This window comes from Acanthochromis polyacanthus, chromosome 2 (genome assembly GCF_021347895.1).
Source record: "Acanthochromis polyacanthus isolate Apoly-LR-REF ecotype Palm Island chromosome 2, KAUST_Apoly_ChrSc, whole genome shotgun sequence".
Lineage (NCBI taxonomy): Eukaryota > Metazoa > Chordata > Actinopteri > Pomacentridae > Acanthochromis > Acanthochromis polyacanthus.
The window spans coordinates 25,167,087-25,192,503 of record NC_067114.1 but is presented as its reverse complement, the minus strand read 5'-3'; the positions used below and the strand labels follow the sequence as shown (position 1 = coordinate 25,192,503).

Genomic DNA, 25,417 nt, shown 5'->3' with positions numbered 1-25,417 from the left:
TCTCTATAACCGTTTAGGGTAGATCATTCCCCTTTTACCAGCCAAACCAAAACCTTGAGTAGCATTGTCTCATACTTAAGAATACAAACACACAGACAAGTACATTATGCTTACCTTTAAATAAAATGCCACCTTTTTTGTGTGCCTCCAAGTGGCTCTGCAGCTTGGACAGTTTGGCAGGTTTAAACTTTAGGCACAGCGGACAGTGGAATTGTTTGCAGCATGTCTCGCAGCGTTCAATTTTGGGCGTGCTGCCGGCTTTTAGGACTGAAATATGCATCTGCAAGAGAAAAATTATGTCGTAATAAGTCAAACAAAATTATACAAAAATATATATGCTGACTCAGTTGTTTTGGTCTTCTAGAAGGACAATGGCACATTTTAGTGAGAACCATCGCGTGCACAAGACGGCTTCACCAAGTTATTATACAGTGGAAACCAGTTAACGTTGTAGTGATCATGGATAACGTTACTTATCAACCGCTTATATGGATCAAAATGCCCGGGACAAAATAATTTTTGTGCAAATGCTGTTTGCAAACGACAGTGAAAGCCTTCTAATGTCAAGCTAATCCCATATATATCTAAATAATACATAGTGCCTTTAGAGGCTAATCAACCGAGTGAATCAACCTGGTTAGCGCTAGCCACCGTTAGCCTAACTACGATAACAACGCTACAAACTAAAGTCCAAAACTCGATTCTTTCAAATTAATATAACTTAACAGGGCGATGTATAGGGTGCAACGTAATGTTCTAGTGAATAAAGGCTGTTTCTGTTTCTTTGTATAACAAAACGTTGTCGCTTGACTTTTACTCACTTTGTTGTCTCCGTACGTCACGTGGGAAACGCTAAATACGTGCTTGGGAAACACTAAATATGTGCTTCCGTCGAACAAACTTCCGGTCCTGAGAGTGGAGGAGACCTCACAGTGCAGGTCTGCAAGGAAGGGTCCTGAGAGTGGAGGTCTGCAGCCAGACCAATCTCGAAACACCTGGGGATGTTTGTGGGGCACTAGCTACATGCAGAGGCCTTGTTTACCAACTCACAGCTCTCTGGTATGTCTAGAGGCTGAGAAATAATCACTTAAAGATGCAAAAAACGCTGGCGAGGCTTTTAATAGCCCAAATATGGAAAATTTCAGACCTCCACAACTCAGAAACTATTTGAGCTACAGGCCTACAATTTTGCATAGAAAGTACTTTTGTGACTGTCTAATGGCATGCAAATTTAGGACTAATTTGAAAATGGTGCGGCAACCACCATCTGGTGAAACCACACGGAATGACCCTTTTCTCCATAGGAAAACTGATGTGATATTATAGTTTCCAAAAGAAAATCAAATTCATGTTCACTTTAAGCAGATGGTCCTGCTTTTCATTTCTAAAGATGATAATCTACATTGTTCCATTTTAGATTTACAAATTTACAAGGTCAAAACAATGTCTCGCTAGAAATCAACTGTAACAGAAATTTCACGAGAGATCTGTTTCACATTTCATTGCCTGTAAGAGCAGATAGCTGCATGATTTATCACTTATTTGGACTTAATATGGATCTAAATAGTCATGATAATTAAAACAGATATTAGTGTACCTATTCCCGATGAACTCACCACTTAACTAAAGTGTGAAAGCAGCAGCAAGAAGAGTTAAGATGATGACAGGGGAAGCTGATTCTACACTGCAGCTCTGTTTTCAACACACTAACTGGAGTATTTGCCACTGTAGATCAGCCTCTTCTTCCGGATGAGACTGAGAAAAATCAACTTGTCTGCAACGATCCTGGTGAACATCTACCAATGAACCATCCAGAGCATCCTGACAAGCTGCATCACACTCTGGTACTGGAACTGCTCTGTATCGGACTGGAGAGCTCTGCAGAGGGAGGTGGAAACTGTCCAACATGTCATCAGTACTCCACTCCCCCCCCATTAAGACTATGTATCACTATTGGTGTCTGTGGAGCAGCAACATCAGGGACACCTCCCACCCTGGAAACAGTCTGCTGGCCCTCCTCCCATCTTGGAGGTGCTACAGAAATGTCTGTTCCAGGACCAGCAGGCTCAGGAACAGCTTCTTCCCCTCAGCTCTCACTTGACTGACCTCTACACACCCCAAACACTCCCCACCCCCACCGCATCCCCTCCTCCATCTCCCATGGACAGCCAGCACTTCACCCAACAAACCCCCCTTACTTCGAGAGTAAGTGAATGAACAGGGCTTAAATACCTGGAGGTGTGATTGTACGCAGGTGAGTTGAATGGTTGGATTACTGCAGCCGATTCTTGTCACAGCAACCAGCAGAATGCAGACAGGTAATGCACGAGAGTAAGTGAGAGAGACCAAGGGAGTGAGACAGATGCAGAGACCAACAGGTGCAAACAGAGGGAGCCAGAGGGACAAGACAAGGAGAGAGAGAGACAAGATTATATGTAACATAGGAGGGAGAAAGAAGGAGAAGGAAGGGCAGGGGCTCGAGCAGGATCATAACATTTTTTTGCTGTAGACTGAAAACATTTGGATTTGACATCAAATGATGAATTTTAAACAAGAGATCAATAGTTCAGCTTTTATTTCTAAGTATTTACATCTGGATCTGATAGACAACTTCAAAGATAGCATTATTTGTAACAGAACACCACATTTTTAGGTGAGCAAAAATATTGGTACGGATAGACTTAAAACAGATCAAAGTGAATCTGACTTAATATTTAGTTTCAGACCCTTTGCTTGCAATAATTGAATCAAGTCTGTGACCCACTGACATCTCCAAACTAATTCATTCTTTTATGTGATGCTTTACCAGATTTTCACAACAGCCTCTTTCAGCTGTTTTTTGTTTAGCGGGGGTTACTCTGTTCAGTCTCCCCTTTAGCAGGTAAAATGCAGCTCTATAGACCCCTTTCACATGACGTATGCATACTTAATTAGGCAGCTGCGCACGCAGACCCGGTTCAAAACAAAGCCTGTTTACCTGGCCAAGGCGTGATATTGCAAGCACATATTACGCTAAATATGCCTTCTTGTTGTGCTGTCGGCTGTCAGAATCGTAGTAAAGCAGATGATATGGCAGCTGTGAGAGCGACCAGGTGGAACTTGCTTTGTTACCGCGGCTAAACGTTTGGTTTACTTAATACTGATTTCCGCGTTCTCTGGAACTGTCGTTACGTTGATATTACAGTTCCTGCTGATATACCGAAGAAGCCCTGAGCCCGTTAGCAGGACAGTGCAGTATGTCAAAGTAGTGCCTGATAACGCATTGAAGGATTACTTTAATGCCCAACATGCCGAACCAGGCCAGCAGCAACAGGACAGCACACCATCTGCTGCATCCAAACAGCAAGAGGCCATGTCCGGCAGGCAGCAGGAGGCGGCTGTCAGCGGCGGCAGCCCCAAACAACAGCTGCCACCGCCTTCTCAAAGCGAACCCATTGATGCGGCCAAAGCCGAGACGTGCAATTTCCTAAATGCTATCTTTCTGTTCTTGTTCAGGGAACTCCGAGACACCCCAGTCTTCAGACACTGGCTCACCCATTAAATTAAAGTGGAATGTGGAGGAGCACCGGGTCTGCGCGTGCATACCTTGTGTTAGTAAACACTGCAAGGTGTCTATTGGATTTAAGTCAAGAGATTGATTTGGCCAATCTAAAACCTTCCACTTCTTGTCTCTGATGAACTCTTTTGCTGTTTTGGCAGTGTGTTTTGGGTCATTTTCTTGCTGCACGATGAAGCATCCATCAATCAGTGTTGTTGTATCTTTCTTTAAATTGGCAGACAAAATGTTTCTGTAGACTTCTGAGTTCATTTTGCTTCTGCCATCATGTGTCATATAATCAATAAAGATTAATGAGCCATCCCAGAAGAAGCCATGCAAGCCCAAACCATGACATTACCTCCACTGTGTTTCACAGATGAACTTGTATGTTTGGGATCATGAGCAGATCCTTTCTTCCTCGAAATTTCAGCCTTTCCATCACCTTGGTAAAGGTTCATCTTTTTCTCATCAGTTCATAAAACTTAATGCCAGAATTCTTTGAGGCTCATCTCTGTGCTTTGCAGGCAAATTCCAGCCTGCCCATCCTATTCTTCTTGCTTGTGCATGGTTTGCATCTTCTGGTGTAGTGTGGCAGCCTGAACTATTGTGTATCTTAATAGTTCATATGATGTTCAGAATTAAAAGTTTTTCTAATTTGTTTGATCCCACCACTATGAATAGAATTTGAAAGACCTTGTGTCACACCTAAAAATAATCCTCGGTAATTGTAGGGCGACACCCATTTTCATCAGTAGGAGTTAGAACTGGCTCTGTAGTGTGAGAGATTGGTGCTGTTTTCCCGGTGTACAATGAAGTAAGCCCAGTTGTAAACATGAGAGTAGTCAAGATAGCAGCAAAGACAACAAATACTCATCAGAAACTGTATTTCTTCTGTATTTGCAGGTGAGGAAAGTGCATAAGTGCCTATATATATATATATATATATATATATATCTACAGTGCCTTGTGAAAGTATTCGGCCCCCTTGAACTTTTCAACCTTTCGCCACATTTCAGGCTTCAAACATAAAGATATAAAATTTTAATTTTTTGTCAAGAATCAACAACAATTGGGACACAATCGTGAAGTGGAATGAAATTTATTGGATATTTTATACTTTTTTAACAAATAAAAAACTGAAAAGTGGGGTGTGCAATATTATTCGGCCCCTTTACTTTCAGTGCAGCAAACTCACTCCAGAAGTTCAGTGAGGATCTCTGAATGATCCAATGTTGTCCTAAATGACTGATGATGATAAATAGAATCCACCTGTGTGTAATCAAGTCTCCGTATAAATGCACCTGCTCTGTGATAGTCTCAGGGTTCTGTTTAAAGTGCAGAGAGCATCATGAAGACCAAGGAACACACCAGGCAGGTCCGAGATACTGTTGTGGAGAAGTTTAAAGCCGGATTTGGATACAAAAAGATTTCCCAAGCTTTAAACATCTCAAGCAGCACTGTGCAAGCAATCATATTGAAATGGAAGGAGTATCAGACCACTGCAAATCTACCAAGACCTGGCCGTCCCTCTAAACTTTCACCTCGAACAAGGAGAAGACTGATCAGAGATGCAGCCAAGAGGCCCATGATCACTCTGGATGAACTGCAGAGATCTACAGCTGAGGTGGGAGAGTCTGTCCATAGGACAACAATCAGTCATACACTGCACAAATCTGGCCTTTATGGAAGAGTGGCAAGAAGAAGGCCATTTCTCAAAGATATCCATAAAAAGTCTCGTTTGAAGTTTGCCACAAGCCACCTGGGAGACAACACCAAACATGTGGAAGAAGGTGCTCTGGTCAGATGAAACCAAAATGGAACTTTTTGGCCACAATGCAAAATGATATGTTTGGCGTAAAAGCAACACAGCTCATCACCCTGAACACACCATCCCCACTGTCAAACATGGTGGTGGCAGCCTCATGGTTTGGGCCTGCTTTTCTTCAGCAGGGACAGGGAAGATGGTTAAAATTGATGGGAAGATGAATGGAGCCAAATACAGGACCATTCTGGAAGAAAACCTGTTGGAGTCTGCAAAAGACCTGAGACTGGGACGGAGATTTATCTTCCAACAGGACAATGATCCAAAACATAAAACCAAATCTACAATGGAATGGTTCACAAATAAACGTATCCAGGTGTTAGAATGGCCAAGTCAAAGTCCAGACCTGAATCCAATGGAGAATCTGTGGGCAGAGCTGAAGACTGCTGTTCACAAACGCTCTCCATCCAACCTCACTGAGCTGGAGCTGTTTTGCAAGGAAGAATGGGCAAGAATTTCAGTCTCTCGATGTGCAAAACTGATAGAGACATACCCCGAGCGACTTGCAGCTGTAATTGCAGCAAAAGGTGGCGCTACAAAGTATTAATGCAAGGGGGCCGAATAATATTGCACACTCCACTTTTCAGGTTTTTATTTGTTAAAAAGTTTTAAAATATTCAATAAATTTTGTTCCACTTCACGATTGTGTCCCACTTGTTGTTGATTCTTGACAAAAAATTAAATTTTATATCTTTGTTTGAAGCCTGAAATGTGGCGAAAGGTTAAAAAGTTAAAGGGGGCCGAATACTTTCACAAGGCACTGTATATATTTGTGTTACATTAATCTTAAACTTGTGGTGCTGCCTTTTATGTTTACTATGTGATAAGTGTCAGAAAAGTTAAAAGCTAACTATCGCTAGCATCGGCTGCCAATATAGGCCCATCAGCACGCTGTAGCTGTAGCCTCGTGACAAGAAACAATGCGGCAATGCACCGTAAAGCGGGTGACCATAACAAACACTTTCATTGTTTTCATGTGCATCAAGATTGTGTTTAGTAGTTTGTGAGAGTATATCATATAACCCACTACTCGGTAGCAGTTCTTTTGCATATGTTGTCTTCAGTAACTGGTCTTGAATTTTCATCTTCTCTCAGCTTCAGAAATGCTTGTTTTTCACCCATAGACAGCTGTCTGGTTTTCATGTTGGTTACACCTCTAACTATAGATGCAGTCTGCACAGGCAAAACCCAACTCTGAAACTGAATGTAGACATGGAGCAGTATTGATTGTTTGAATAATCAATGTAATAGGACACACCAGAGCAAAAAAACCAAAACAAAAACAAACAAAAAACACACCTGCCAGTCACACGTTTCAACACATTTTGTCAAATGAAAAATGTGTGGGTTCAAACAAAAAGTGCTATCTTCTCGGTTGTATATCAGATCCAGATGTAAATACCTGGAAATAAAACCTGAAATGTTGATCTCTTGTCTCAAATTAATTGTTTGATGTCAAACACAAGTTTTCAGTCTACAGCAAAAATAAGAGTGTCCTCAATGTTTTGATAATGTTGGAGGGAATTCTATCTATATAAATTCTCTGGGATTATGCCCACTTTTTTAAAAAAAATAATAGTTTTAATGCACTTCTGAAAATAAAAGATAATTTCATACAATACAGTGCATTTCATGATTTTTAATGATTACTTAAATTTATGATGATTATGAAATCTTAAGATGTTTGTTTAAAAAAAGACTGTGAAACTCTTGATTTGAAGACAAAAGGCTTTATTGCATGAAAACATGAAGTGTATCATTATAAAGAGGAAAATATGGCTGTTCTAATCTTTGCTTAGTCTGAAAAAGTAATTCAAAGAAAAAAATATATAAGAGAGAATTAGAGAGAGCAAACAGGGAGCAGTAACAGAGTCAGACTGGATTGAGGGTCCCAGTGAGTGAGTCAGGACTGGGAACACTGGTCTCTCCTCAGTGTCTCTGAGAGTGGAGTCTGGGAGCCCTGGGTGGCCTCACAGCTCACAGAGACCACCTTCCTCCACTGGTCTGCAGGGAGCCTCAGGGTGCTGCTCCAGCTGTAGTGGCCGTCTTTCTCCAGCACCCCGGGGCTCCTGCTCTCCTCCCAGCTCATGCTGCTGCTGCTGCTGCTACTGCCGTCCACCTTCCAGGACAGACTCCAGTCTGAGGGGAAGCCCTTGTTGGCCAGGCACATGAGCGTGGCCTTCCCCTGCTGCAGCTCCTCACTGGAGGGGGGCAGCACCGTCAGGGTGGGACGGACATCACCTAGGAGACACCAATCAGCTTAGAGGACAGGGAGCACACAGCTGTCAATCAAACATCACACACGTGGACACCTTGACTGTGAGACGGTTGGTTTAGTCCTTGAAGGAGTTTCTGTCAGATGCTTTTTCTGCTCCAGCAGTCACTCACTCACACATTGTTTCAGTTCCCTTTAAGAAAGCTCTCATGTAAATCAGCTCAGAGAGAATCATCTCACAGTTTGATCAGAAATATGTTAAACTGTTCTGGAAATAAAACCAGCAGATGTGGAAACTTTTACAATAACAGTTTTAATTATCGTCACCAAAAATCAGAACTAAACACTACTTTCAAATATTTAGTAGAAAAAATAAAGAAAAATACTCAACAAATGTAAAATGTTCTGTATTTTGGTCTTTTAACATTATTTCAAGCTGAATTGCAAACTGTACAGTTTTATTTGATAAAAGTGAATTGTTTATTACCTGGTCACAGAAGGAATAAAATTTTGTGTATTCTGGATTACAAATGATTAAATTCCAATATGAAATTAAATGTGGACAGAAGTTAAGAAAAGATGATCTGAGTTAAGCTCCATGAGGACAAATAAAAACACGAATACTAAATATGTTGTACATTTAAAAAATCCACTTTTCTCTGTTTCAAACCATCAAAAATGGTTTCTAAACAAATTTTTTCTTCAAGAACATATTTACTATTAAACACATTATAAACTTACTTCCAAATTCCAGTCTGGTTCCTCCACCGAACGTGTACCACAGTGATACAACCTGATTGAGGCGTCGTACAAAAACCTCTGACTGTAGAGAGACACGGCTCTCTGACTGTCAGACTGAAATAAACCTACAACCACTCAATATTCAAACCACAAATAATGATTTGTCCTCGGGACCATCCTGATTTCTTTAGACTCAATGTAATGAATTTTAAAATTTACATTTTTAAAATGAATTTCATCTCCTGCTGCAAAACTATTTGTTGGAAGATTTAGCGTTCATATGAAAATTAATTTATTTTTCCTGCCACAATGAAAAGACAAGTATAGAAAAGAAAAAAGATTATCACCTAAATTAAAACAAGTTCAATTCAACTTACTTCCAACATCCAGTCTGGTTCCTCCACCAAAAGTCCACCACAGTGATACAACCTGATTGAGGCGTCGTACAAAAACCTCTGACTGTAGAGAGACACGGCTCTCTGACTCTGAAACAAACAAACTCAACTACATGATTTGCTGTTTGTATCATTTTGTTATCTGCTATCAAAACTGGAAATAACACAATGCAGCAAGTGACCAGATAACATTTTTAATTTTTATATATAATTTTTTAAAAGTTAATCTACAGTTGAATTCTCCAGGTTTTACTTTTTTTGATGTAGTGATAAAACTGTACAAAAATGTTTCACAAAACATGAATTGTTAAAAATAGATAGAAGAAATCATAACAGTGAAGTTGAATTTAGTATCTAATGTTTATGTAAATATTTATCAAAAACTTTAACATTAATTGTCTGGTCAAGTGATTGATCCACTGATAATCAGCATCATCACAATGATCCAAGTCTCTGCTGGAGTCAGTCACACATTTCCATAGAGAGCCACTTTGCATCAGCAGCACCATGCTCCAGTGCTCTGGGAGACTTTATAGTCCTGACACTTCAACTCTGGAGGACTGACAGCTGTCCTCCATGACAACAGAAGACACAGAAATCCTCCTCATCAAAAACATGACTCTGATCTACGTCCTCATCTGGACTCTCCTCTGCTGCTTCTTCACAGGTAAAGTCCAGAGAATCAGACTCCTCTCCTCTATCAACATCCATCCCTCTGAAATGAAGCCCACAGAACCATGCTGCTGCTTTCTGTTTGTGTCTCTGAATCCTCAGAGTCCAGAGGACAGACCACAGTGACTCAGTCTGGAGCAGTGAGCTCTGCTCTGGGAGGTTCTGTCACCATCAGCTGTAAGACCAGTCGCAATGTTCATGTCTGGAACAATTACCAACTTGTAGCATGGTACCAACAGAGGGATGGAGGAGTTCCTAAACTGCTCATTTACTTCGCCAGCACTCGAGCATCAGGGATTCCAGATCGTTTTACAGGCAGAGGATCAAACTCTGACTTCAGTCTGACCATCAGTGGAGTCCAGACTGAAGATGCTGCAGTTTATTACTGTATGGGTGAATTCTACATCAACAGTCAGCATTCGTTGACACAGTGAAAAAGCGTCGTACAAAAACCTCCCTCAGTCAGACTGAATAGAAACTGAAGTGACAGATACAGTTCACTGAACACACACGCACACGCACACGCACACGCACACGCACACGCACACACACACACACACACACACACACACACACACACACACACACACACACACACACACACACACACACACACACACACACACACACGGATCAAGACGAGCTGCTGACAATAAATTCTCTGTCTTCATGTAAGTCACATAATTTTCTCCATCACTTCATGTAACATTGTGCTTTCATGTCATTATTATGAATTTTGCTTATTTATTTACTTTGTAAATTATTAAAGGATGTGACTTGGGTCACATAAGAAAAGTTTCTTTCATCACCTTTGACCTCAGCTTCACTTTGGATCATAATAATTTCATCTCTATTTGAAGAAAACATAAAAATCACAGATCCCAGTCTTTAAATACCAGTAGACACAAGAGAACACCTGAAAAACTGTATCTACTCACTTAAAACTGCTAAATGAACTCTGATGTCCTTCTTGAAAATCAGATGCACTCAGACTAAGAGCTTGTTTCTTCACTTTGTACACATCAACCAAATGTCTTCACAATGTTTACGAACTGATAAGACATGTAAAGACAAGACAAGACAGAATTATATTCATGCTTTCAGTCATATCACAAGATTTTCTTCAGTTTGAGCAAATCACCCAAATCACAATGAAATGTGACTGGATGTTTCTTTTCTCCATAGGAAAACTGATCTGAATGATCATCTACATTGTTAAATTTTAGATTTACAAATTTACATGGTCAAAACAATTTCTAGCTAGAAATCAACTGCAACAGAACTTTCACGAGAGATCTGTTTCACATTTCATTGCCTGTAAGACAGGGGTGTCAAACTCAGTTCCTGGAGGGCCACTATCCTGCATGTTTTAGATGTTTCCCTCTTCCAACACACCTGATTCAAATAATCAGCTTATCATCAAGCTCAGCAGAAGCCTGATAACGAGCCTGATCATTTGAATCAGGTGTGTTGGAAGAGGGAAACATCTAAAACATGCAGGATAGTGGCCCTCCAGGAACGGATCTTGACACCCCTGCTGTAAGAGCAGATAGCTGCATGAGTTATCACTTATTTGGACTTAAAATGGATCTAAATAGTCATTTTAATTAAAACAGATATTAGTGTACCTATTCCCCACGTACTCACCACTTAACTAAAGTGTGAAAGCAGCAGTAAGAAGAGTTAAGATGACGACAGAGGAAGCTGATTCTACACTGCAGCTCTGTTTTCAGCACACTAACTGGAGTATTTGCCACTTTAGATCAGCCTCTTCTTCTGGACGAGACTGAGAAAAATCAACTTGTCTGCAACGATCCTGGTGAACATCTACCAATGAACCATCCAGAGCATCCTGACCAGCTGCATCACACTCTGGTACTGGAACTGCTCTGTATCGGACTGGAGAGCTCTACAGAGGGAGGTGGAAACTGTCCAACATGTCATCAGTACTCCACTCCCCCCCATCAAGACTATGCATCACTATTAAGTCTGTGGAGCAGCAACATCAGGGACACCTCCCACCCTGGAAACAGTCTGCTGGCCCTCCTCCCATCTTGGAGGTGCTACAGAAATCTCTGTGCCAGGACCAGCAGGCTCAGGAACAGCTTCTTCCCCTCAGCTCTCACTTGACTGACCTCTACACACCCCAAACACTCCCCACCCCCTCCACATCCCCTCCTCCATCTTCCATGGACAGCCAGCACTTCACCCAACAAACCCTCTTCCATGTTCACCCCGGACTTCATATTGTGTATAAACTGTGTGTATCTCCATCCTCATCCCATATTCACTGTTTATAGCATTCATTGTCTATACTGCATATAAGCTCCATCTCATGTCCTACACATTGTTTATACTGTTTATAGTGGTCATCCTGTGAATCCTGTATGTACAATCCCTTCTGATAGTATTGAATTCCTTTATTTTGTTTTGGGGATTGGAGCATCCAGGCACAGAACACGCGGACAAAAGGAAAATAGGGACAGGTTTTATTTAACAAAACGTTTAGGCCTGCTGAAGCAGGCTCTAGATAGGGCCCCTCCTTCCCTGTGTTTTTTCTTTTCTTTCAGGTGCGCTGGGTGCTGCGGCGACAGGTGAGGCCAATCACTGATTGCAATCAACTGAAGCAGGAGCAGGTGCACCAGTGCCACTCAACTCACCTTGTCTTGCAATATAACCAGGCTTCAGTCACCTCTCAGATGCTGGATTGTAAACATCCATTGTCAGTTCTCTGCACATGGTTTGGTCAGCTTTTCTCTATGGAACCTCAGTCACTCTTTTTTTCCAGTTGCCCTTCCTCCTGCTCTGGCTCACCTTCGTCTGGTTATCTGGTTTTGTCTATGGCCCAAACCCATTCCTCTCTCTGGACACGTTGCCTGATTCGTCTCCGTCATCTTCACAGCTTCCAGCCCCGTCAGCCTTCCCCTGCCGTCCCAGCCCCCTCCACAGCTCCTTGGACCCTAAGCCCCCCTCCAGCTTCCCAGTTTTCCTAAACTCTGGTCACAGTAAGCCATGCCTCAGTCAGGGCGGTTAATTGTTTAAAGAAGCCCAGTTAAAGAAAAGTTGGAAAATTAAAATTTTATAGAATTTTGAGATTTGTCCTACAGTTATCGTCACCCTGCGACTTCTTCAGTATATCCCTGTACAATCTTGTGCTGTTTTTTGAGATCATCCTATTATAGTGTCCTTGAGTATTTTCCTCTCTTTGAGCAGGAATTCTTTTGAGCTGCTCTCTGACCTTAGTTATCAGCACAGTTAAATTTCCTTGTATAATTCTAGTAATCGCAATTAGCTCGACCTTAGTTTTAGTATTACTTTGCACTCAGCATTCCTTTCCAGGTTTTACCTGCTGAGGGTTTGTTTGGAGTTCTTTTGTTGTTTTTTTGCCCAAACCCCTAGGGACACCATAGTTTCCTTTCTTATTACTGGGAATTGGATTACTGCAGCCGATTCTTGTCACAGCAACCAGCAGAATGCAGACAGGTAATGCACGAGAGTAAGTGAGAGAGACCAAGGGAGTGAGACAGACGCAGAGACCAACAGGTGCAAACAGAGGGAGCCAGAGGGACAAGACAAGGAGAGAGAGAGACATGATTATATATGGCATAGGAGAGAGAAATAGGAGAAGGAAGGGCAGGGGCCGGAGCAGGATCATAACATTTATTTTTGCTGTAGACTGAAAACATTTGGATTTGACATCAAATGATGAATTTGAAACAAGAGATAAACAGTTCAGCTTTTATTTGTAGTTATTTACATCTGGATCTGATAGACAACTTCAAAGATAGCATTATTTGAAACAGAACACCACATTTTTAGGTGAGCAAAAATATTGGTACGGATAGACTTAAAACAGATTAAAGTGAATCGGACTTAATATTTAGTTTCAGACCCTTTGCTTGCAATAATTGAATCAAGCCTGTGACCCATTGACATCACCAAACTAATGCATTATTTTTTGTGATGCTTTTCCAGATTTCACAACAGCCTCTTTCAGTTGTTTTTGTATTGGTGGTTACTCCTTTCAGTCTTCCCTTCAACAGGTAAAATGCAGCTCTATTGGATTTAAGTCTCGGGATTGATTTGACCAATCTAAAACCTTCCACTTCTTGCCTCTGATGAACTCCTTTGTTAACCACGCCTGACGTATGTCAGCGGGGTTACTGCATTCGGTGCGGTGTCTGGCTGGGTAAGTATGTATGTGGGTATGTATGTATGTATGTATGTATGTATGTGTGTGTGTGTGTATGTCCGGTCCGATACCTCTGCAAGTGCTGAAGTCAGGATAATCAAACTTGGCACTGAAGATCAGTCTAAGGTCCCCTGCTCAGTTGTGGAGTTACAAGTCAGCAGATCAAGTAGGAAGGGATATATGTAGGATGATCAAAATTGATACAGAGTCATATGCAAGTATTTAATGCCATCTACTGAAACTCGCCAGTAGATGGCGTGGTTCTGTCATCTACTGAGGGCTCGTCTCGTTGTTTTGGCAGTGTGTTTTGGGTCATTTTCTTGCTGCACGATAAAGCATTCACCAATCAGTGTTGTTGCATATTTCTTTAAAATGGCAGACAAAATGTTTCTGTAGACTTCTGAGTTCATTTTGCTTCTGCCATCATGTGTTATATAATCAATAAAGATTAATGAGCCGTCCCAGAAGAAGCCATGCAAGCCCAAACCACAACATTACCTCCACTGTGTTTTACAGATGAACTTGTATGTTTGGGATCATGAGCAGATCCTTTCTTTCTCCAAACTTCAGCCTTTCCATCACCTTGGTAAAGGTTGAACTTTTTCTCATCAGTTCATAAAACTTTGTCCCAGAATTCTTTGAGGCTCATTTCTGTACTTTGCAGCAAACTCCAGCCTGCCCATCCTATTCTTCTTGCTTATGCATGGTTTGCATCTTCTGGTGTAGTGTGGCAGCCTAAACTATTGTGTATCTTAATATACTCAACAAAAATATAAATGCAACACTTTTGTTTTTGCTCCCATTTTTTATGAGATGAACTCAAAGATCTAAAACTTTTTCCACATACACAATATCACCATTTCTCTCAAATATTGTTCACAAATCTGTCTAAATCTGTGATCGTGAGCACTTCTCCTTTGCTGAGATAATCCATCCCACCTCAAAGGTGTGCCATATCAAAATGCTGATTAGACACCATGATTAGTGCACAGGTGTGCCTTAGACTGCCCACAATAAAAGGACACTGTGAAAGGTGCAGTTTTATCACCAGGGCCGGACTGGGAAAGAAATTCAGGCCGGGAGATTTCCAATCAGTCAGGCCACTTCCGCCACCGCAAGGGTTGTGTCACGTGGGATAATGCACCAAAATTTTGTTTTTTTTCCTTCCAAAAATATGCCTTTTACAGTTATGTTATAGCAATTACAACACTACTAAACAGACAGTAAGTCTATTAAACACAACCATAACGACAGCTCCATACAGTCCAGTACTTTTCTCTTCTGTAATCTCTTCACTACCCTCACCAATTTTTCCAATGTTTTCCTTTTCCTATTATTTATATAACATGTGGAATTAAAAAAATATATATTATTTTTGTCAGCAAATCATTTAGATGTCAGCTGGTCATAGCTAATAGTATATGCAAACACCAATGTTCATTTTATAACTGAAAATTGTAAGTCAACTGCCTATCCTACCTGAAGAGGGGGTCTCAAACGTTTTCAGGCTTCCTGCAACCCACCTGACACCTGTGGAGCTTATTTGGGACAGACATTTTTTATTATATTTTGGCCTTTGAAGTCTGATGATGCATTTGTGAGAAGAACCGACCGTTTGTAAACTTACTTGAAGTAAGGGTGCTCCATAATCTTCGCTCCTTCCACTCTCTGGCCTCACTCTCATAGCACCGCTCTGCAGTGCATTCTCCCCGTTGTCGCTATGAAGGGGTGGGCCATAAAGCAACTAATCAATCATGGCACATTTCTTCTAAAAAAAATGTCACTTTGACCAATCCCTATCCTTCTGATTTAGAGCTCAGAGCACTTGCTTTGTGTGAGTGACAGGAGGGTGGGCGTGTACTCTGTAAGGCTTCTAACGCTGCTGTCTCTGGCCTGTCTGCCAAAAAGCCGATCAACTTTTTTTTCATTGGCCTGCCAGTCTGTGGCTGGCCCGTCCAGGCAGGCCAATAAGGAGGCGGGCCACCGGGAAAAGTCCCGCCTCTCCCGATTGCCAGTCCGGGCCTGTTTATCACACAGCACAATGCCACAGATGTGGCAAGATTTGAGGGAGCGTGCAATTGGCATGCTGACAGCAGGAATGTCAACCAGAGCTGTTGCTGGTGTATTGAATGTTCATTTCTCTACCATAAGCCCTCTCCAAAGGCGTTTCAGAGAATTTGGCAGTACATCCAACCAGCCTCACAACCGCAGACCACGTGTAACCACACCAGCCCAGGACCTCCACATCCAGCATGTTCACCTCCAAGATGGTCTGAGACCAGCCACTCGGACAGCTGCTGAAACAATGGGTTTCATAACCAAAGAATTTCTGCACAAACTGTCAGAAACCGTCTCAGGGAAGCTCATCTTGTCAGAGCTCCCTTCTCATCCCCTGTCTTTCCCATCTGGCATCCCAAATACCTCTTTCCCCATCTCTCCCCCTCTCTTGTTCCTCTGCCCTGTCTGTCTTGCTGTCTCCCATCCACTCCTCTGCCCTGTCTCTCCCCCTGCAGCTCGGTGCCTGAGTGGAGTCTAGCTTCCCAGCTGACTCCACTCAGGCAATCAGCCACCTCTACGGCTCCCGGACAGCTGACGATCATCGACCTGATTACACACCTCTGCAATAAGAACCGGCTCATCCTTCCACTCCCTGCCAGATTGTTGAACCAAGACACCTCAGTCAGTTCACTCTCTAGCCCTCTGTTAAGATCTGTTTAAGTTTGTCTTTTCTTATTTTGCTTTCTCCTGCTCCTCACCTAGGTCAGCTGTCCAGGATCCCCACCATCCTCCTTCCCCACCGGCTCTCCCCAACCCAGTCATCACTGTTTTTTCCCTCCTGGACCCTCCTGCTCATGCCTGGACTCCCTATTCCTGCCTGGACCCTCATTCCTGCCTGGACCCCTTCTGTCCCTGCCTGGATTCCCCCCGTTCCTGGCTAAAAACCCCCCACTACACCAGCAACTCCTGCACTCTGGTTTTCCCCTTACCGAGCCATTATTCACCCCTCCAACAATAAAACTCCTCCTCAGTTCCACCAGCCTTGGCAGCGTGGCTTTCTGTTCGGGTCCGCCTTCTGAGAGCGTGACACATCTGCATGCTCGTCGTCCTCATCGGGGTCTCCACCTGACTCCAGTTCATCGTCGCAACCGACTTGAGTGGGCAAATGCTCACATTCGATGGCATCTGGCACGTTGGAGAGGTGTTCTCTTCACGGATGAATCCAGGTTTACACTGTTCAGAGCAGATGGCAGACAGTGTGTGTGGTGTCATGTGGGTGAGCGGTTTTCTGATGTCAATGTTGTGGATGGAGTGGCCCGTGGTGGCGGTTGGGTTATGGTATGGGCAGGCATCTGTTACGGACGAAGAACACAGGTGCATTTTATTGATGGCATTTTGAATGCACAGAGATACCGTGACGAGATCCTGAGGCCCATTGTTGTGCCATACATCCAAGAACATCACCTCATGTTGCAGCAGGATAATGCACAGCCCCATGTTGCAAGGATCTGTACACAGTTCTTGGAAGCTGAAAACGTCCCAGTTCTTGCATGGCCAGCATACTCACCGGACATGTCACCCATTGAGCATGTTTGGGATGATCTGGATTGGGGTATATGACAGCGTGTACCACTTCCTGCCAATATCCATCAACTTCGCATAGCCATAGAAGAGGAGTGGACCCCCCCCCAAATAAAACAAAACTGCACCTTTCACAGTGGCCTTTTATTGTGGGCAGTCTAAGGCACACCTGTGCACGAATCATGGTGTCTCATCAGCATCTTGATATGGCACACCTGTGAGGTGGGATGGATTATCTCAGCAAAGGAGAAGTGCTCACTATCACAGATATAGACAGATTTGTGAACAATATTTGAGAGAAATGGTGATATTGTGTATGTGGAAAAAGTTTTAGATCTTTGTGTACATCTGATAAAAAATGGAAGCAACTGTTTCTATTTTTGTTGAGTGTAGTTCATATGATGTTCAGAATTAGTAGTTTTTCTAATTTGTTTGGTCCCACCACTATGAATAGAATTTGAAAGGCCTTGTGTCACACCTAAAAATAATCCTAAGTAATTTTAGGGCGACACCCATTTTCATCAGTAGGCATTAGTATTGGCTCTGTAGTGTGAGAGATTGGTGCTGTTTTCCCGGCGTACAATGAAGTAAGCCCAGTCGTAAACATGAGAGTAGTCAAGATAGAAGCAAAGAGAACCAATACTCATCAGAAACTGTATTTCTTCTGTATTTGCAGGTGAGGAAAGTGCATAAGTGCCCTATATATATATATATATATGTACAGTGCCTTGCGAAAGTATTCGGCCCCCTTGAACTTTTCAACCTTTCGCCACATTTCAGGCTTCAAACATAAAGATATACAATTTTAATTTTTTGTCAAGAATCAACAACAACTGGGACACAATCGTGAAGTGGAATGAAATTTATTGGATATTTTATACTTTTTTAACAAATAAAAAACTGAAAAGTGGGGTGTGCAATATTATTCGGCCCCTTTACTTTCAGTGCAGCAAACTCACTCCAGAAGTTCAGTGAGGATCTCTGAATGATCCAATGTTGTCCTAAATGACTGATGATGATAAATAGAATCCACCTGTGTGTAATCAATTCTCCGTATAAATGCACCTGCTCTGTGATAGTCTCAGGGTTCTGTTTAAAGTGCAGAGAGCATCATGAAGACCAAGGAACACACCAGGCAGGTCCGAGATACTGTTGTGGAGAAGTTTAAAGCCGGATTTGGATACAAAAAGATTTCCCAAGCTTTAAACATCTCAAGCAGCACTGTGCAAGCAATCATATTGAAATGGAAGGAGTATCAGACCACTGCAAATCTACCAAGACCTGGCCGTCCCTCTAAACTTTCACCTCGAACAAGGAGAAGACTGATCAGAGATGCAGCCAAGAGGCCCATGATCACTCTGGATGAACTGCAGAGATCTACAGCTGAGATGGGAGAGTCTGTCCATAGGACAACAATCAGTCGTACACTGCACAAATCTGGCCTTTATGGAAGAGTGGCAAGAAGGCCATTTATCAAAGATATCCATAAAAAGTCTCGTTTGAAGTTTGCCACAAGCCACCTGGGAGACAACACCAAACATGTGGAAGAAGGTGCTCTGGTCAGATGAAACCAAAATGGAACTTTTTGGCCACAATGCAAAATGATATGTTTGGCGTAAAAGCAACACAGCTCATCACCCTGAACACACCATCCCCACTGTCAAACATGGTGGTGGCAGCCTCATGGTTTGGGCCTGCTTTTCTTCAGCAGGGACAGGGAAGATGGTTAAAATTGATGGGAAGATGAATGGAGCCAAATACAGGAGCATTCTGGAAGAAAACCTGTTGGAGTCTGCAAAAGACCTGAGACTGGGATGGAGATTTATCTTCCAACAGGACAATGATCCAAAACATAAAACCAAATCTACAATGGAATGGTTCACAAATAAACGTATCCAGGTGTTAGAATGGCCAAATCAAAGTCCAGACCTGAATCCAATCGAGAATCTGTGGGCAGAGCTGAAGACTGCTGTTCACAAACACTCTCCATCCAACCTCACTGAGCTGGAGCTGTTTTGCAAGGAAGAATGGGCAAGAATTTCAGTCTCTCGATGTGCAAAACTGATAGACATACCCCAAGCGACTTGCAGCTGTAATTGCAGCAAAAGGTGGCGCTACAAAGTATTAATGCAAGGGGGCCAAATAATATTGCACACCCCACTTTTCAGGTTTTTATTTGTTAAAGTTTAAAATATCCAATAAATTTCGTTCCACTTCACGATTGTGTCCCACTTGTTGTTGATTCTTGACAAAAAATTAAAATTTGATATCTTTATGTTTGAAGCCTGAAATGTGGCGAAAGGTTGAAAAGTTCAAGGGGCCGAATACTTTCACAAGGCACTGTATGTATATATATATATATATATATATATATGTATATGTATATATTTGTGTTACATTGTGGTGCTGCTTTTATGTTTACTATGTGATAAGTGTCAGAAAAGTAGAAGGCTAACTATCGCTAGCATCGACTGCTAATATAGGCCCATCAGCACGCTGTAGCTGTAGCCTCGTGACAAGAAACAATGCATAGTGGCAATGCACGATAAAGCGGGTTACCATAACAAACACTTTCATTGTTTTCATGTGCATCAAGATTGTGTTTAGTAGTTTGTGAGAGTATATCATATAACCCACTACTCGGTAGCAGTTCTTTTGCATATGTTGTCTTCAGTAACTAGTCTTGATTTTTCATCTTCTCTCAGCTTCACAAATGCTTGTTTTTCACCCATAGACAGCTCTCTGGTTTTCATGTTGGCTACACCTCTAACTATAGATGCAGTCTAAATCTGAAATTGAACATAGACATGGAGCGGTATTTATTGTTTCAATATTTAATGGAATAGGACACACCAGGGCAAAACAACACACCTGCCAGTCACATGTTCCAATACTTTTCCTCACCTAAAAATGGTTGGGTTCAAACAAAAGGTGCTATCTTCTAGGGTGTGTATCAGAACCAGATGTAAATACTTGGAAATAAAAGCTGAAATGTTTATCTCTTGTCTCAAATTCATCGTTTGAAATTAAACCCAAATGTTTTCAGTCTACAGCAAAAATAATGAAAGTGACCTCACTGTTTCAATAATTTTGGAAGGGATTGTATCTATATAAATTGTCTGGGATATTGCCTTTATTACTACCAGTTTTAATGTACCTCTGAAAACAAATTTTATACAATACAGTGTGTTTCATAATAATTATTTATTCTTAAATTGATGTAGATTACGAAATCTTAAGATGTTTGATTAAATAAAAAGACTGAAACACTTGATTTGAAGACGAAAGGCTTTATTGCATGAAAACATGAACTGTATCATTATGAAGAGGAAGATATGGCTGTTCTAATCTTTTTTTAGTTTGAAAAAATAATTCAAAGAAAAAAATATAGAAAAGAGAAATGGAGAGCAAACAGAGAGCAGTAACAGAGTCAGACCAGTATGAGAGTCCCAGTGAGTGAGTCAGGACTGGGAACACTGGTCTCTCCTCAGTGTCTCTGAGAGTGGAGTCTGGGAGCCCTGGGTGGCCTCACAGCTCACAGAGACCACCTTCCTCCACTGGTCTGCAGGGAGCCTCAGGGTGCTGCTCCAGCTGTAGTGGCCGTCCTTCTCCAGCACCCCGGGGCTCCTGCTCTCCTCCCAGCTCATGCTGCTGCTGCTGCTGCTGCTGCCGTCCACCTTCCAGGACAGACTCCAGTCTGAGGGGAAGCCCTTGTTGGCCAGGCACATGAGCGTGGCCTTCCCCTGCTGCAGCTCCTCACTGGAGGGGGCAGCACCGTCAGGGTGGGACGGACATCACCTAGGAGACACCAATCAGCTTAGAGGGACAGGGAGCACACAGCTGTCAATCAAACATCACACACGTGGACACCTTGACTGTGAGACGGTTGGTTTAGTCCTTGAAGGAGTTTCTGTCAGATGCTTTTTCTGCTCCAGCAGTCACTCACTCACACATTGTTTCAGTTCCCTTTAAGAAAGCTCTCATGTAAATCAGCTCAGAGACAATCATCTCACAGTTTGATCAGAAATATGTTAAACTGTTCTGGAACTAAAACCAGCAGATGTGGAAACTTTTACAATAACAGTTTTAATTATCGTCACCAAAAATCAGAACTAAACACTACTTTCAAATATTTCGTAGAAAGAATAAAGAAAAATACTCAACAAATCTAAAATGTTCTGTATTTTGGTCTTTAAACATTATTTCAAGCTGAATTGCAAATTGTACAGTTTTATTTGATAAAAGTGAATTGTTTATTACCTGGTCATAGAAGGAATAAAATTTTGTGTATTCTAGATTACAAATGATTAAATTCCAATATTGAAATTAAATGTGGACATGAAGTTTAGAAAAGATGATTTGAGTTAAGCTCCATAAGGACAAATAAAACATGAATACTAAATATGTTGTACATTTAAAAAATCCGCATTTCTCTGCTTCAAACCATCAAAAACATTTTCGAAATAGGTTTTTTCTTCAATAACACATTTAGTATTAAACACATTATAAACTTACTTTCCAAATTCCAGTCTGGTTCCTCCACCAAAAGTCCACCACAGTGATACAACCTGATTGAGGCGTCGTACAAAAACCTCTGACTGTAGAGAGACACGGCTCTCTGACTGTCAGACTGAACTAAACCTACAGTCACTCAATATTCAACCATTAAACCATAAATAATGTTTTGTCTTTTGGACCATCCTGATTTTTTTTAGACTCAATGTAATGACTTTTAAAATTTACATTTTTAAAATGAATTTCATCTCCTGCTGCAAAACAATTTGTTGGTAGATTAATGTTAATCTGAAAATTAATTTATTTTTCCTGCCACAATGAAAAGAGAAGTGTTAGACTAGAAAGAGAAGAATATCAACTAAAATTAGAACAAATTTAATTCAACTTACTTCGACCATCTTCAAATTTTAGACTCATTGTAATTAATTTTTAAACTTCCATTGTTAAAATGAGCTTCATCTCCTGCTACAAGACTATTTGTTGGCAAATTTAATATTAACATGAAAATTAGTTTATTTTTCCTGCCACAATGAACAGAAGAGTATAGACAAGAAAAGAAGAATATCACCTAAATTAAAACAACTTTCATTTAACTTACTTCCAACATCCAGTCTGGTTCCTCCACAAAAGTCCACCACAATGATACAACCTGATTGAGGCGTCGTACAAAAACCTCTGACTGTAGAGAGACACGGCTCTCTGACTCTGAAACAAACAAACTCAACTCCATGATTTGCTGTTTGTATCATTTTTCAGCTGATATCAAAACTGGAAATAACACAGTGAACGCAAGTGACCAGATAACATTTTTATTTTAAATATATAATTTTTTAGTAATCTCTGTCTCTTGAGAGTGGAGTCTGGGAGCCCTGGGTGGTCTCACAGCTCACAGAGACCACCTTCCTCCATGGTCTGCAGGGAGCCTCAGGGTGCTGCTCCAGCTGTAGTGGCCGTCTTTCTCCAGCACCCCGAGGCTCCTGCTCTCCTCCCAGCTCATGCTGCTGCTGCTGCTGCTGCTGCTGCTGCCGTCCACCTTCCTGGACAGACTCCAGTCTGAGGGGAAGCCCTTGTTGGCCAGGCACATGAGCGTGGCCTTCCCCTGCTGCAACTCCTCACTGGAGAGGGGCAGCAACATTCCACGCTGCCCCTCGTTCCTTACAAACACGTTCCTTTTTGACAAATCTTATAGTTAGGGCTGACTGGGTGACCCACAGGGGTTCGGCTTGTGTCTTCATTTGCACAGCTGACTCCCTCTTGGACGTCCCTTCGTTCTGCCCCTAGTCATGCTGCTATAGGCCTAGGCTGCTGGGGACTTTCTTTGACGCACTGAGGCCCTTCTCTATCTACCTTTACATTTAATATGTATACCGTTATTGCAGTACATTCACTCTGTCTCCCCCTGTGCTATTTCTCCGCGTGTCCCTGGTCCCAGAGCTGGATGCTTCAGATCTGCATTTGATGTTCCACCAGCTGGTCCAGTCTCCATCATGTCCACTGTGGATGCTGCTGCTGACCTTCCTCCAGCCCTCTGCTTCCAGCTCCCCCTTTTTCCACCAGTCAACTCTGCATTGCCTTCACTATACTTGTTATGCTAACTTACATTACTGTTGAATTTACTGCTAGGCTATATATGGAGTATGTTTAATGTCAGAGCCGTACATCATAAGAGTAAATTATGAGTCAGTTTTTCAATGTTAGCTTTACTTTGTTTGGGTCACATATCCTGTCATACATGTATCCAAATGTGTGTTGTGTTTTCCTTGCTTTCCCACCCCTCCCTCTTCTCCCATCCCCTCCCCCTTGCCCTCCTCTGTCCCTCTCAACCCGTCCGGCCAGCAGGCAGATGGGTCCCCCCTATATAGAGCCGGGGTTTCTGCTTGAGGTTTCTTCCCTGTTAAAAGGGTGTTTTTCCTTGGCCACTGTCGCCTTTGGGCTTGCTTCTGGGGGTCAGGCATCTGGGTTCTGTAAAGCGTCTTGAGACGATTGACTTGTATTTGACGCTACATAAGATAAAATTGAATTGGATTGAGATTGAACATCAGGGATTGGAAAGAACTCCACCCACTGGAGAGAACAAGATCAATGGGAAATTTCTGCCAGCCAAAACTGAACAACTGCTGCAGAGAGGGATTTATCTTCTGGCTGATCTTTCTCAGAGTGGATGAAACCGAGCTCTTAAGTGTTTCACTTCCTTCTTCTAGACAGGCATCACTGGGTGAACCATGACAACAGGTTTCAGTGTGAAAGATAAGTTAAAATTTTCACTTTGTTTAGACTGCATAATGTTTCAGTCATAAAATTTAATCAGGTTCATAGGATTAAAAGCTTCCTGGTATGTTGTAGATCATGTCTCACAGTGATGTTAATATGTTAATTATGAAATAATCTGAAAGAAGATCTGTCCACCAAACTCAACCAAACCTCATGTAAAACAATATTAACACATTTGGTTTTCTGATCAAATGATTGATCCACTGATAATCAACATCATCACAGTGATCCAAGTCTCTGCTGGAGTCAGTCACACATTTCCATAGAGAGCCACTTTGCATCAGCAGCACCATGCTCCAGTGCTCTGGGAGACTTTATAGTCCTGACACTTCAACTCTGGATGACTGAAAGCTGTCCTCCATGACAACAGAAGACACAGAAATCCTCCTCATCAAAAACATGACTCTGATCTGTGTCCTCATCTGGACTCTCCTCTGCTGCTGCTTCACAGGTAAAGTCCAGAGAATCAGACTCCTCTCCTCTATCAACATCCATTCCTCTGAAATGAAGCCCACAGAACCATGATGCTGCTTTCTGTTTGTGTCTCTGAATCCTCAGAGTCCAGAGGACAGACCACAGTGACTCAGTCTGGAGCAGTGAGCTCTGCTCTGGGAGGTTTGTCACCATCAGCTGTAAGACCAGTCAGAATGTGTATTATGTTTCAGTTCATGAGTTAGCCTGGTACCAACACAAAGATGGACAACCTTTGAAACTGCTCATTTACTTTTCCAATGCTCGAGCATCAGGGATTCCAGATCGATTTACAGGCAGAGGATCTTATTCTGACTTCAGTCTGATCATCAGTGGAGTCCAGGCTGAAGATGCTGCAGTTTATTACTGTCAGAGTTCTCACATGATCAACAGACAGCGTGTGTTCACACGGTGAAAAAGTGTTATACAAAAACCTCTCACAGTCAGGCTGAACAGAAAGTGAACTGACAGCTGCAGTGGAAGCTGCTGCAGAAACTCATACAGGTCACTGAACACACACAGATGTACACGCACACCATCTATTTATTTAACATTGAAGTTCCATGTTCTTACCTGAAATCAACCATTTTTCAAATTTTTTCTTGTTGAGCAAACTTTCTCTCATGACCTTTGACCTCAGTTTTATTCTGGATCACAGCTCATTCACCTCTATTATTTTTTAAGAAAACATGACATCACCAATCAACAACAGAAATCCACACCATCAGCACAAACAAGATCCATACATCCCTCAAAACTCAAAAAATGATGTCTTTACCAGATAGAGCTGCATTATCTAAACAAAGTTTAAAGTGAACTGGAATCGTATACAAGAAAGAGACTCTAGAAACAGTCGTGATAAAACTATGTCTACCTATCTGATATCTGATAAGATAAAAAATAAGAATTTTATTAAGTATTTACCTAAATTGGTTTAAAAATTAATAGAATAGAATTTCTTTGTTGTCCTTGCAATTGCAATGAATTAGACAAAAATAAGTGCATA

General features: G+C 41.9%; 3 gene segments (V, D, J or C); 1 reads left to right on the top strand and 2 right to left on the bottom strand.

Moving 5' to 3' along the window:
• The window catches only part of LOC127531752 (Ig kappa-b4 chain C region-like), a 112,452-nt gene extending 103,627 nt beyond the window's left edge, over window positions 1–8,825 (bottom strand). Inside the window, exon 1 of the C gene segment in view lies at window positions 8,694–8,825.
• Window positions 1–25,417, top strand: part of LOC110972317 (immunoglobulin kappa light chain-like) — a 238,184-nt gene that overhangs the window by 142,034 nt on the left and 70,733 nt on the right.
• On the bottom strand, window positions 20,435–20,929 carry LOC127531762 (Ig kappa-b4 chain C region-like). The segment is given in 1 exon segment: window positions 20,435–20,929. A coding segment is annotated over 1 exon segment (267 nt).